The 13,721-nt window shown below is 44.5% G+C and overlaps 1 protein-coding gene across 1 annotated transcript in view; it reads left to right on the top strand.

Annotated features, from left to right (window-relative positions):
- Window positions 1-13,721, top strand: part of unc80 (unc-80 homolog (C. elegans)) — a 42,056-nt gene that overhangs the window by 11,022 nt on the left and 17,313 nt on the right. Inside the window, 19 exon segments of the mRNA XM_073462530.1 lie at window positions 34-168; window positions 392-539; window positions 2,282-2,332; window positions 2,848-2,996; window positions 4,369-4,532; window positions 5,130-5,228; window positions 5,439-5,647; window positions 8,020-8,126; window positions 8,345-8,498; window positions 10,598-10,770; window positions 10,849-11,061; window positions 11,140-11,275; window positions 11,909-12,042; window positions 12,129-12,306; window positions 12,413-12,622; window positions 12,694-12,791; window positions 12,879-13,082; window positions 13,163-13,270; window positions 13,397-13,535. Of these exon segments, the coding sequence (XP_073318631.1) occupies window positions 34-168; window positions 392-539; window positions 2,282-2,332; window positions 2,848-2,996; window positions 4,369-4,532; window positions 5,130-5,228; window positions 5,439-5,647; window positions 8,020-8,126; window positions 8,345-8,498; window positions 10,598-10,770; window positions 10,849-11,061; window positions 11,140-11,275; window positions 11,909-12,042; window positions 12,129-12,306; window positions 12,413-12,622; window positions 12,694-12,791; window positions 12,879-13,082; window positions 13,163-13,270; window positions 13,397-13,535 (2,809 nt within the window).

The raw sequence follows: 13,721 nt of genomic DNA, 5'->3' as shown, positions 1-13,721 counted from the left end.
CTGTCTGTTCACGTTCGTGTCCTCCACCGTGAGCAGGAGGAGGGCTCGGGCTTCAGCACCCACCGCCTGGCTCTCACCATGCTGATAAAGATAGTCAAGTCGCTGGGCTGCGCCTACGGCTGTGGCGAGGGACACCGCGGACTGTCCGGGGATCGCCTCAGGATGCAGGTCAGACTCTCCTCTCTTTACCTCGACTGACCCTCATCTGTGCAGTTTCCATATAAAAACCGGCGCGGCGTGTGGCGCTTGACATTTATTCATTCCCTATTAATTATTAACCGTATTGCTCCTTTGGTGCGATGAAAGTTTCATGAAAGTGAAATGAATCCTTGCAAGAGAGTTTTTTCTAGCAGCCACAGTTCTTTCTTTTTCCATTATTGTCTGCTTCCAGGCCCAGAACTGCCTGACCAGCCTTTACAAGCTGGACAAGGTGCAGTTTCGGCAGACAATGCGCGAGTACGTCAACAAAGACTCTCTCAATAACATTGTGGACTTCCTGCATGCACTGCTGGGCTTCTGCATGGAGCCCATTACCGACAGTAAGTATGCGGGTGTGCGTGTGAGTGGGACCAGATGAAGATCTTGACGCACAAAAAAAAAAAAATGCGCTGATGGCAAATGCACAAATAGGGTGCATCAGGGTTGGACTGGCATTGGTCTTCAATGTGGATGCGATTCGGGTTAGCATGGATGCTGGAAAAAAGTCATGGTTCTGTCCAGTAGGGCTGCAACTAACGATTCTTTTGTATTATCAATTAATCTGACAATTTTTTTTTTTTGCATTAATTGACGTGATTAATCGTTTGGTCCACAAACTTCAAGAGTCAAAGTCTAAAGCCAAGCTAGCAGCTCGCAAAAATCCACATGCTAACATGCTCACAATGTCAGTGCTTGGCATTGCTGAACACCCTCGCTTAGTTTGTAAGCACGCTAACATTTGCTAACTATTGCATTGCTTCAGTCATAACCAAATACACGCAAAACTAACATTCCCATCACGCTCAGCTTTGTGTTTCGTGCTAATTAGCAAATGTTAGCATGCTAACAGACTAAGCAAAACTGGCATGGAACATGATAACGTGCATAGCATCAGTATGTTAGCATTGTAAAAATGAGCATGTTAGCATGCTGAGATTACCTTAAATCAGTTCAGTCAACGTGTAGAACCAATCATAACGTTTGTTTACAGTAACTTCAAGGTAGAAAAATCCTGCACAGTGAAGCTAACGTACAATTTAATTGTCTTTTTTTATGAAGTTGTTGTTATAGATTCAAGAAAAACAAGAAAATGACTCTTGAGCTTGTCCAAAACGAGCAGTAAAGACTTAATTATGCTCTGAAAGCTTATGGATATGTACCAGCCGAGCAGTGTAGCTAACGGTTTGAGCAAAGACACGACCACATACGACCTACATTTAGCCATACTGCTAGCTTGGCTAAAAGCAGGCGGCACAATTTCTTAGGACTACAGTGAGATGTTTAATTAAAATTTTAGCTGAACCAACGTACGAAATCTACAGAGAAAACAGTTCTTCTGAGGACTTTAAAGAAAAAATAGTTGTCACTTAATTGAGTAATCGTTTCAGCGCTACTGTACATTTAGACCCATTCAAAAAACTTTATCAGCACTGACTCCAGTGTGGTTGACAAAGCTGAATTGCACTACCGCTGTCTCACCCCGCACTTCCGACTTTGCATTCCAGCGCTATCTCTGTTTATATATGTGTTTTTCCCTCCTTCCTCCTTCCACTCGTCTCCGCTTTTGTCCGCGTCCCCTTTTTGTCCTCGTCCTCCTCCTGCCTCCATCCTCCCCCTTTTTCATCCACTTCAACGAGCCGAAATCCTTTTTTCCTACCTTTCCTTTACTCACTCATCCATTCTGTACACTTGCCAATCCAAAGCTTTGCCCCCCCATTTACATCTCTGCTCAATCTGGCGGCTTTTATTGCTGAGCATTGAGACACATTGCACATTGCCAATTCAGTTTTGCACTGAAAATACTTGAAGTGTGTTCGTCACTATGATACCGTGCAATTGGCAAGTTACTGAACCGATGAGTGTTTCAACTCTTGAAAGTGAACCGGGCACCTTTGTTTGATTTTTTTGGTACTTGTGTGTATGTTGTGTGTGTTATTTTTGCGCGTGTGCAGTCTAAGTGCGTCTCCAGTTCGCCTCCGTTCGACCGGAGGTGGGGTGCCAACGTCCTTTTCTGACACCGCGTTACATGTCTGTGCTGGCCTGATGTCAATCAACCTGTTGCCCCGCCTCTTTTCTCTTGCAGAGTACGGCAGTGCAGGTGAGAGGTCCAGGAGGGCGAAAAAAAGAAACATCGGTAGATACACATGATCAATTAATCAATAACAAGCAATAATACAAGCAATACTCACCCGATCAGACCCTTCCCAAGGCACCGCTTCCATCGCTGCACCCCTCACTCTCTCCGAAAGTGACAAAACTCGCCTGCAACTCCAAAATTTAGACTTTTTTTTAAATGAAATCTGGTTTTAAGACTTGTCACATTGTTGTATCTGGACCAAGAGAACAAGCCCCGTACTGAATGTTTGTTTTTAGAGCAGGCCTTAGTCACTTGCATGTGTTCCTTAACCCCCCCGACCAAGAATCCTTTTCAGTTTGCTTCTCCCCCCCATATGCTTTATGGACCCCCTTTTCCTTTGCCCTCACCCCTTTCCCCTTCCCCTGTTGTACGGGCTCAATGTTTTAATCTCAAGTTGGTCAGCTGTCAATAATGTTCTCCCACCAACCGAACCCCCCCCCAACCCCTACCACTGACTAAACCACCCCCCCTGTGTGATCCGTGGTCTCTCCCGCCTTCCCTGTTGCTTCCAGACAAGGCGGGCTTCGGGAACAACTTCACCACGGGGGACAACAAGTCGGTGGCGCAGAATATGGAGGCGGTGGTGGTGGGATGCATGTTCAAGTCCCTCATCACCCGCTGCGCCTCCACCACACACGAGCTGCACAGCCCCGAGAACCTGGTGAGTGGTGGGTGAAGTCATCCGTCCATCTGCCATCTCGCTCGGCCTGTGTTTGTTTTTCATGTTTCAGTCTCTCCGTGATTCAGTCTGTGCTCGGCTTCAGAGTCGGACTCTCTTATCTCATCGTGCAGGATGTGGTGGTTCAATTATTAATGGCTCATTTTCTCTAATGCCGTCTGGTTCATACATGATGAATCGGATGTGAAGTGTCGTTAATCTCGCTCCATTAATAACGACATTAACTCCAGCTATTCTCAGATCTTTGCTGGAACAGATATTTTTCATTAATATCTTTTTATTTATTGGAAATTAATTAGAAATGACATCAACTGAGGGACTTTGACTACCAGAATAGGTTTACATGCTTTAATAGCTCAAAAAGCGATGCTCTGTTTTAGCTCCTGTCTCTTTAAGGCCCCCCTCCTCCCGAATACCCAGTCCTCTCCGATTGGTCGGCTCACACACGCCTGAGCCAGCACCGCTCACCGCGCCTCCAGTCGGCTCTGTCGTGGCTTCAGCTTCCAGTTAGCTTCACTTCTACTGTGAATACAGGCGTAAATTATGCAAAATGTGCGACATGGTGATGCAGTGTGATGTCACAAAGTCAAGTAATTAAAGGCGGGGCTACGGACTTTGGGCTTTTTAACTTTCGAGATCTTTTACATGCACGAGAACGTGAATAAAACACATTATATGCAGTTTATGGTTATGCTACGTAGCTACTCAACTAACTAAGCTATTGACAGCAACGCTTAAGCCAAAACTGCAGCACATGTTAGCTAGCAGGCTAATGTAGCATGTAGGGTAACTCACATGTAAAATTACCTTCCAGTGTAAAGAGATTCAGCCGATTGGTGGTGATATGACTCGCAGTAGATTGTGTAGCAACATCCCTGTGGATTTCCAAAGGAATTATGGGTAATTTTTGACCCACTTATGTAAAATTCTTGCACTCTGATTCCCTTGAAAGTTAAAGCCAGTGAGATTCTCCTGGATACATCCAATATTTCTATAGATTTTAAAGCAAATGAGTCCTTAAATAAGTCTAAAATATACCTTTTATTCTGAAAATGACATTTTTTTTCTCATCTCACTCGTAAAGCATCACACGTGTTCCTGTTAAATCCATGTGGATCACTCCTCTGAAAGCCTCTCGGCTGGCGTGACTTGTGTGTTCGTTGGCGGAAGATGACACACTTTTTCAAAACAGGCTTTAATATGGCACCGAATCAGAGGCCACCCACTCACAAGCTGGAGCTGGTGCCTCAGCAAACAAGCCTGCTCACAAACACCAACACCAACAGTTTCCTGCATGTATTATGATATTAATGCAGACTCACACGTCCCTCGCTCTCGCTCTTTTCTTTCCCAGGGTCTGTACTGTGACATCCGCCAGCTGGTGCAGTTCATCAAGGAGGCCCACGGGAACGTCTTCCGCAGGGTGGCGCTGAGCGCTCTCCTGGACAGCGCCGAGAAGGTCACCGCCACCAAGAAACCGGACGAGAAGGAGGAGGCCAAGCAGCCCGGACCCAGGAGGTAGTGGCCAATCAGTGGCCTGAAATGGTCTCAGTGACATCATGTCCATTACTGTTGAAGTGGCCTCGAACATTGGCCTTAAAAACCTTCCCCTGCTACGTGGTAACCAATATGTCGTCTTCTCCTTTTTCTGACAAATCAGAGCTACGCTTCTCATCACTGCTGTTGGTGTTTTTATTTCTTTTATGTTTCTTTCTGTCCCGTCTGCATCTGTTTTTTCTGCTTGAGTGACTGATTTGATGTCGGCAGCCCTGCCAGGAGGCACCGCCACTATTTTTATCTAAGTTTGTTAATACTTCGGCCGACGGTCAAGTTTTGATTTTAGGCTTTTTAATCAGACGTTGACGGTAAATGCCTGGCAATTTTTTCAAAATAAAACACCCTGTGCTAGGCTGCATGAAACAACGCTTCATGTAGCCTAGGTTATTTGCGCCGATAAATGGAAACGCAACTTTTTTTTAGCTAGTTAGCTCAGTTAGCATCGATGAGAGACCTGGGTCGGCTTGAGTCCATCAGGAGAGTCCAGGCTGTGTCTGAACTAGGTGGGCTGAGCGCTGTTGTCTTGTGTGTTGGCGTGCGTGTTGTGTGTGTGCGCAGGTCAGAGGCGGGTGTGTCCGGGGAGAAGGGTCAGGTGTCCAGTGCTGCAGATGAGTGTCGCAGCTACATCTCCAGTAGACCCCCCCAGACCCCCGAACAGTGAGTGTCCACCTCACAGCATGTCCATATAGCACCATCTACCGTATGTCGAGTCCAGCCGCCATTTTCTCTGCTCGAAATAGGAAAGACTTGTAAAACTCTTCCCTCAAGAACAAGTCACAGTGCTAAACGTAAAATTTACTCCAAAGATGTAAAAAAGTTGTTTTAATCCGTACGTAAACATTCATATCCGACCTTCCTTCACCCCAGTGATGAACAGATCCCGGGTGCTCTGCTTGGCAGGAAGGATTTTTGGAGGAAGATGTTCAAGTCGCAGAGTGCCGCCAGCGACACCAGCAGCCAATCAGAGCAGGACACCTCGGAGTGCACCACCGCCCACTCCGGCACCACCACTGACCGGCGCTCCCGCTCCAGATCCCGACGCATTTCACTGCGCAAGAAGCTGAAGCTGCCGATAGGTAAGACTAGTTAGGCAGGTCTGAACCAGACAGGGAAATACTGACTGACTTCAGTGCCTGACAAAGCTACACAATGCTAATGCTAACAAGACAAGGAAATACTGACTGATTCCAGTGCCTGACAAAGCTACAAAATGCTAATGCTAACCAGACAAGGAAATACTGACTGATTTTAGTGCCTGACAAAGCTACAAAATGCTAATGCTAACTAGACGAGGAAATACTTACTGACTTTAGTGCCTGACAAAGCTACAAAATGCTAATGCTAACAAGACGAGGAAATACTTACTGACTTTAGTGCCTGACAAAGCTACAAAATGCTAATGCTAACTAGACGAGGAAATACCGACTGATTTTAGTGCCTGACAAAGCTACAGTGCTTGACAAAGCTACAAAATGCTAATGCTAACCAGACAGGGAAATACTGACTGACTTCAGTTCCTGACAAAGCTACAAAATGCTAATGCTAACCAGACAAGGAAATACTGACTGACTTTAGTGCCTGACAAAGCTACAAAATGCTAATGCTAACCAGACAAGGAAATACTGACTGACTTTAGTGCCTGACAAAGCTACAAAATGCTAATGCTAACCAGACAAGGAAATACTGACTGACTTTAGTGCCTGACAAAGCTACAAAATGCTAATGCTAACTAGACGAGGAAATACTGACTGACTTTAGTGCCTGACAAAGCTACAGCACTCGCCAGACAGGGAAGTACTGACAGATTAAAGTGCCTGACAAAGCTACAAAATGCTAATGCTAACCAGACAGGGAGATACTTTATTTCAGTGCCTGACAAAGCTACAGAATCATTTTTTTTTTTGTAAATATCAGATCTGGTACCAGTTTGCATTTCCATGACCATACCTCACTGCATTTGTTGTCCCAGCTGTCGCCTTGAAATTCACGTTAACATGATGTGTTTCGTTTGTCTGACATTGGAACGATGCCTGCCGCGAGGCCAAGTCACTTCATCTCTTTGGTCTGTTTTGTGTTCCTTCTTGTGCCTTAGCATGCCGTGGGACTGTTCGCCTACCACTCACTCTCTCTGTCTTACGTATGTGGATGTGGACCCATCTTCATACGGTGTTTGTGTCACGTTTGTTTGTGTTGGTCATCTCTCCCAGTGTGCACCGTGTTCCAGACCTGGGTCCAATCGTATTTGCAGATGGTATCAGATGGATGGAGGCTGCTGCAGAGGGCTACACACTTTCCTCTCGGGCATATACGACCAACACATTTATATTTACAGCTAACTAGGTGGCTAAGCTACAGCAAGAAAGCTAGCGTTGTACCAAGTAATAGCTAACTGGTAGTTAAATTAATAATAATTAAAAAAAAACGCCAAGTAGGCTACTCTACCAAGGTTAAGCAAGACAGTTAGCCTTATATCGAGTGAAAGCTAATTGGTGTGGTAGACTTAGCTATCATTTACATGTGTTAAATCAATATTTCGGTGATTAATTTTATTTTTCCACCCAGCTAATTGGAGAAAAAATAGCCATGTACATAGCTAAGGTTCAGCAGGAAGCTAGCATCATATCAAGTGAAAGCTAGCTGGTGTGGTAGCCATGGCTAGACCCAGCTAAAGCTAATAATTTACTTACTCTCAGTATTTGAAAGGTGTGTTAACATAACATTTTGGTAATGTATTTCTTTTTTAAATTCTTAATAAATTTAAAAATGAATTAAGCTAAATCTAGAAATAACAGCTAGTTGAAATCCTGCTAATGCTAATTTAGTTAGCCATTTTAGTGACTTTTTCCATGTTTTTAAATGTATTAAATAGTAGATTAATTGATTACATTAGTTTTAATGTGAATATTGACAGACACACAGCAAAACAAAGACACATTCAAGCTCTGTAAATCAAAATGAAGTTTATTTTTTCCAAAACAAACTATTTTAAAAATACAAGACAGCTCCTGTAGGCCTATTTTCACCTTGTATTTGTTGAAAATCATCCAAACATACTGCAGTATCTGCATTTTATAGGTATCATGTATGGCAGTACAGTTAACTCCATCCATCTGGTATCCACTTTTGTGACAGCCTTGTATGAAATCATATTTGCAAATACCACTCGACAAGGGTCGTATGTTTAAGTCGTCTCATAACAAAGCAACAAAAGATAGTTTTGTACCTTTCTGTATCATTTTTGAATGAACCTCTGTGACTCTTTGTGACTTTACAAACCCTGAACGTCCCGTACAGTAACGATGAGGGAATGCTTACTCTACCCAACCCTTGTGTGTGTGCATGTGTTCTTGCCTTCATAATAACCCGGTGTGTACTCTACATTTCTGGCTTTATTTCCTCTGCCATGTTGGTTGTTGATGTATATTTTCTTTTATCCACGTGTCAACAGGAAACTGGCTGAAGCGCTCGTCTCTTTCTGGACTGACCGACGGCGTCGAGGACCTGCTGGATATCAGCTCGGTGGATCGGCTGTCCTTCATACGTCAGAGTTCAAAGGTCAGAGGGGATTAACAGCAACCATGATACTGTCCACTCCAAGAAAAATGTAATATACTTTATTTTGTATTATGCTACAATAGCAGTAGCAATAGCATAAGTTTTTGGTGTTTCTTCTGGACTTTTGAGGATTTAGACTTTTATTTTGCAAAGTTGCAATAAGAGAAAATAAAACTGAACAGTGGCTGGATACAAAATCAAATACATCTGTGTCTTAGGTGAAGTTCACCAGTGCGGTGAAGCTGTCAGAAGGGGGCGCCGTGGGGCCGGAGTACGCCAGGGACGAGGAGGAGAATTTCTTCAAGCGGCTCGGTAAATGGAGGTCTGGCAGGAGGAATCCATCCAAGCTTCACCACACAGAAGAGAAAGATGGTAGACCTCCCCCACCCCGGGGTGCCCCTTGCCCACCCACGCCCCATCGTCCTCTGTCTATATCTCTCTCTCTTCCTGTCCCTGCCTCTGTTTGTCCGTGTGGTGTCGTGTCTTGTCTCGCCTCGCAAGTCGTGGTCTGTTCTCTTCCGTTCCGCCATTCTCCATGTCAGCTCCGCCGGATAGCTGCCTGCTACACTCTGTTAGCCTGAATGTATTATTTTCAACCCATCAGTGTCTAGTTTATAAAAGAAAAAAACAAAACAATTTTTCTAAATTAGCAGTCTCCCATATAGTATATTCCAAAAAAGTTAATGTAAAACAATGCATTTGTGGCACTTTAAAGCAAGACTATGTAGCTTTTAACTGATAAATTAACATATATCATACTTTTACCAATAAAGAGTTGAATTAATTTACAATAAAATGCACCTTTGCTCAACTAAAAACACTTAATAGTTCAAATCTGCTTTTGAATACCTAATAAAGCTTAGCTAGCTCAGCTGCATTAGGTAGTTAAAAGCTATGTTAGCTAACTTCGCAGTGTGTTATGTATTTAAAAGCTATTTTAGCTAATGCAGCTCCAGTATGTGAGGTATTTAAAAGCTTTGTTAGCCAACTTGGCTGTATGTTAGGTATTTAAATGCTATGTTAGCTAACTTAGCTACTGTATGTTAGATATGTAAAAGCTATGTTAGTTAATGTATCTAAGTTAGGTAATCAAAACATATGTTAACTTAGTTATTTTGTGTATTTAAAAGCTATTTTTGCTAATTTAGCTATGTTATCTATGTTAAGCTATGTTAGTTAACGTAACTGTGTGTTAGGTATTTAAAAGCTATGTTAGCTAACTTAGGTATTAAAAAGCTATCGTAGCTAACTTAGCTACAATATGTTAGCTATTTAAATGCTATGTTATCTAACTTAGCTACTGTATGTTACATATTTAGCTAATGTATCTAAGTTAGGTAATTAAAACCTATGTTAACTTAGTTATTTTGTGTATTTAAAAGCTATTTTTGCTAATTTAGCTATGTTACCTATGTTAAGCTATGTTAGCTTCACTAAACTAACATAGCTAATTGTATGCTTCCATAACGCATTTTCTTAAATAAATAATAACCAAACTAATTTGTGCTTATGCTCTTTGGTTAGTCCTCCATCTCAAAGCGTCATCAATGCAGTGTTTTTCATTGACATTTTGGAAACATATTTCTGTACATCACCTGTGCAACGACATGTAACATGCTACATGCTACATTTTGTAGCTAGTTAAACACGATCACACTGAGATGTGTTGAAAATCCCACTTCCTCAGGTCACAATTGACCCTGGCTTGAGATTTGAGCAGCTGATTTTGGCATCGCAATGAAAAAAAGTAAAAACACTTCCCACTTCTTCCTCTTCAGCTGTGTGTTGTACTGTATTTACCAAGTCTACATCCCCTCCCCTTCCAACTGTGCACGTCCTGTCTTTTCTTCAACGACGAGCCCCCCTTCCTCTTTCTTCCACTCAGCGGTGGAAAGAGAGGAGAGGAGGTGTGTGGGGATAAAACTCATAACCTCCAAAAAACCATCTTTCTACTGTAGAGCTGTGCTTTGTGAAGCATGACGCTGTCAGTGCTCTCTCCGTCTCTTCTGTGGTGACGTCTGGTGGTATTTTCCAAAGCCTTGAGTTTCATTCAAGTGATTAAAAACAGAACGGTTCATACAGCTTTTTTAAATCTGTGCGGCCGCGGTTACACTTGTCATTTCAATGTAGATCCTCGCTGTAAAGAATATATCGTGTAAGAGGCTTTAAAAAGGCCTTCATGAGATTTTTTATCGCATTGGAAATGAAAAATCCAAGTGTAACCTCCGCCGATTGGCTGTGTGTCCATCTCTCACTCAGCTTCATTTGTCGGTGGCTCTTCAGTGCTTTTCTGTTAATCGTCCTGGATGGTGATGTTGCTTCACGCAATGTCTTAAATGTAGTCTTTACTTTTTTTGCAAACGCCAGAATACATCCCAAACGAAAAAAACTCCAAATCTCTTCACTTGTACTGTTATACTCTCTTTCTCCCTCTTCTTCTCTTGTTCTGCGTTCAAAAACGTTTCCTCCAGGACCTCACGGCTTTCAGGAGCGTCTAGCAGCCAGCCAGGAGGCCATGAAGAACAAGAACGTGGTGAATCTGGGCGCCATCCGTCAGGGCATGAAGCGCTTCCAGTTCCTCTTGAACTGCTGCGAGCCGGGAACGATACCCGACGCCTCCATCCTCGCCGCCGCCCTAGACCTAGTACGTTTTAAACTACGCTCTCTTAACGTCCCTCAAATGTTTCCACGTCTTCATCTTACTTTTCCGGTTGGCTTCCAGGAAGCTCCGGTGGTGGCGCGGGCCTCGCTTTTCCTCGAGTGCGCCCGATTCGTCCACCGCTGCAACCGCGGCAACTGGCCGGAGTGGATGAAGGGCCACCACGTGAACATCACCAAGAGAGGCCTGTCCAGGGGCCGGTCGCCCATCGTGGGCAACAAGAGGAACCAGAAGCTTCAGTGGAACGCCGCCAAACATTTCTGCCAGTGGGGAGACGTGAGTTCAAGAGCGTAATTGTATAAAACTGCTTCGTAAGCGTGAGGATGTGTTTCTAGATGTGTTTTATCCGTTCAGGCAATCGGCACAAGGCTGAGCGAGCTCTGTCACTCCGACAGCGAGAGTCCGGCCAACATCCTCGGTTACATTTTTGACGAAGAGACCAAACGGAGAATGAAGAAAGAAGACGAGGAAGAGGATTATCTGGATGACAGTGAGTTTTTTTTAACAGAAAAACTGCAGTATATTCATTTTAACATTACATTTTGCACAAATGTGGCATTTGAATCTGTGTTTCTTCAAGTTTCACGTGAAATTTAATAACTCAAGGTCAGCTTGATAGCTTTTTTTTCGTGCTTTCAACCACATTTCATGGTCGTCCACAGCAGACTGCGTTAGCATCGTTGACATTATGATGTGAAGTAAGTATTGGATTTTGACAAACACACAACAAGATGTGGTTGAAAGCTAGTAAGTGGACCTTGAGTTGAAGTTTTTACTGTTTCCAAGGGTGAGAATTAATATTGAACGCTCCCATTTTCTGAGTTGGGAAGTCGTTTTTGTCTTCGACTATTACGTGGACACTAGAAACTCTTATCATCTTCTTATCATCAACCAAACGTTTACATTCGTCTGCCATTTTTCTGCGTTTATGATGTCAAAGTCAGCAAGTCGTGCACGAAAACTTTCAACTTCGCAAACTCTTGTTCTGACTTGACGGGGCTTGAATCCACTTTAACATTCAAACTGGATAATGTTTTTACTTCTGCACCTTTCTGGGTTTTTTTGTTTGTTGACAAAATAATTTTTCTTTTGTTTTATGCGTTTACGTTTTTTCACCCTGAAGACACAGTCAATCCTACCAAGTGTGGCTGCCCGTTTGCTCTGAAGATGGCTGCCTGCCAGCTGCTGTTGGAAATCACCACTTTCCTGCGAGAGACCTTTCCCTGCTTACCACGGCCGCGCACTGAACCCCTCGTGGTCAGTAGTCGAATCATAAAATATATGTTGCATGTTATCTTTTGTCATTGACCAGCCATTGATAATCTGTGATGAAATCCCTGTAGGATCTGGACAGCTGCCGCCTGCGTCTGGACCCCGACCTCGGCCGCCATCGCTACGAGAGGAAGATCAGTTTCGCGGGCATCCTCGACGACGAGGACAGAGACGATTCCCTCAACAGCAGCAGCCACACGCTGAAGTCCGACACCACCTGCGACGACAAGAAGACGCAGGAGGCTCAAGGTGAGATCAGGTGTCGCACAGAGCGAGCTGTTTGCTTTATCGCTTCCCTGTCTGCTTAATAATATAAATAAATTAGATGATCTCTGCCCTCTTCCCTCTTCACCAGCGCCCATCCGTAAGATTCGTATCGGAGGCTCCCGGCTGCTTCAGATCAAAGGGGCTCGCAGCTTCAGAGTAAAGAAAGGAGGCTCCTTGTCGTCCATCCGGCGGGCGGGAAGCCTCAAGAGCACCAAGCTGTCCCGGCAGGACTCCGAGTCCGAGAACGAAGAAGGGCTGCTGTCACAAACACAGAGCAGGGACACTGTTACCGACATCGGTAAGACGTCGCCAAGTCATTGCCATCCAATGATGTTTACACGTCCTCGAATAAATACTTTCCTCTTTCAGGAAGTCCTTTCAGTACCAGTGAGCCCAGCATAGAACCGGAGGGCCCGAGCTCAGGAGGTGCAGAGGACAACTACCACCGCAACATGTCCTGGCTCCACGTACGTCCTCTGATATGTCTGGAGGTGTATTTGTACATACAGCATCTTCCTTCCTCCACATTGACTCCCACTCCTCTCTCGGTACAGATTATGATCCTGCTGTGCAACCAGCAGAGTTTCATCTGCACCCACATCGACTTCTGCCACCCGCGCTGCTACCAGCACCACAGCCGCTCCTGCGCCCGCCTGGTCCGAGCCATCAAGCTCGTGTACGGCGAAACGGTGGACAGCCTGCGGGAGGACAGCGGCACCTCTGGGAACATCGGGGCACGGGCCAAGAAGAGTAAAGAGGTGGGTCTCACAGTCTATCTGTACCGTTTTATACCTTTTTTCTTTGTCGCAGTGATTTATGGAAGTCTTTGTGCCGACAGTGTTCGGACAAGTCCTGCCTGAGGACGCCGTCCATGAAGAGACGACCCACCGACTCCAACACAGAAGGGAAGAAGGATACAGGCATGCTGAAGTACATCCGCAACCAGGTAAATGACAAAAGTCAGGATTAAATATATACAAGCTTGTTTGTTGCTTGGTACATTTTCTAGTAGACACCTAAAATACAAGTAAACGAGCATTTAAAACTATGTGAAATATATCATTTCCTCCAGGTGATGAGCTTGTCGCCGGCTCCTCTCTCGCTGCTGATCAAAGCAGCTCCCATCCTGACCGACGACATGTACGGGGACGTCCAGCCTGCAGCCTGGGAGCTGCTGCTCAGCGTGGATGAACATATGGCGGCTGCTGCCGGTGAGTCGGCCGTCAGGCTGTGCAGCAGCGATCTGTGGGTGTCGTGACCTTCAGAGTTTGGAAATGTCCTCGATTATAGATCATGATGTACTTTATTTGGTTTAAAAGACAATTTAACATTTTGTCCTACATATTCAGAAGCTTCAGAGTCTAACAGTTGACATTTTTCTCTCTCTCTCGCCCTCT

Source organism: Pagrus major, chromosome 24, assembly GCF_040436345.1.
Source record: "Pagrus major chromosome 24, Pma_NU_1.0".
NCBI classification, from domain to species: domain Eukaryota; kingdom Metazoa; phylum Chordata; class Actinopteri; order Spariformes; family Sparidae; genus Pagrus; species Pagrus major.
The sequence above is the reverse complement of the archived record's forward strand: the minus strand, read 5'-3'. Positions and strand labels throughout refer to the sequence as shown.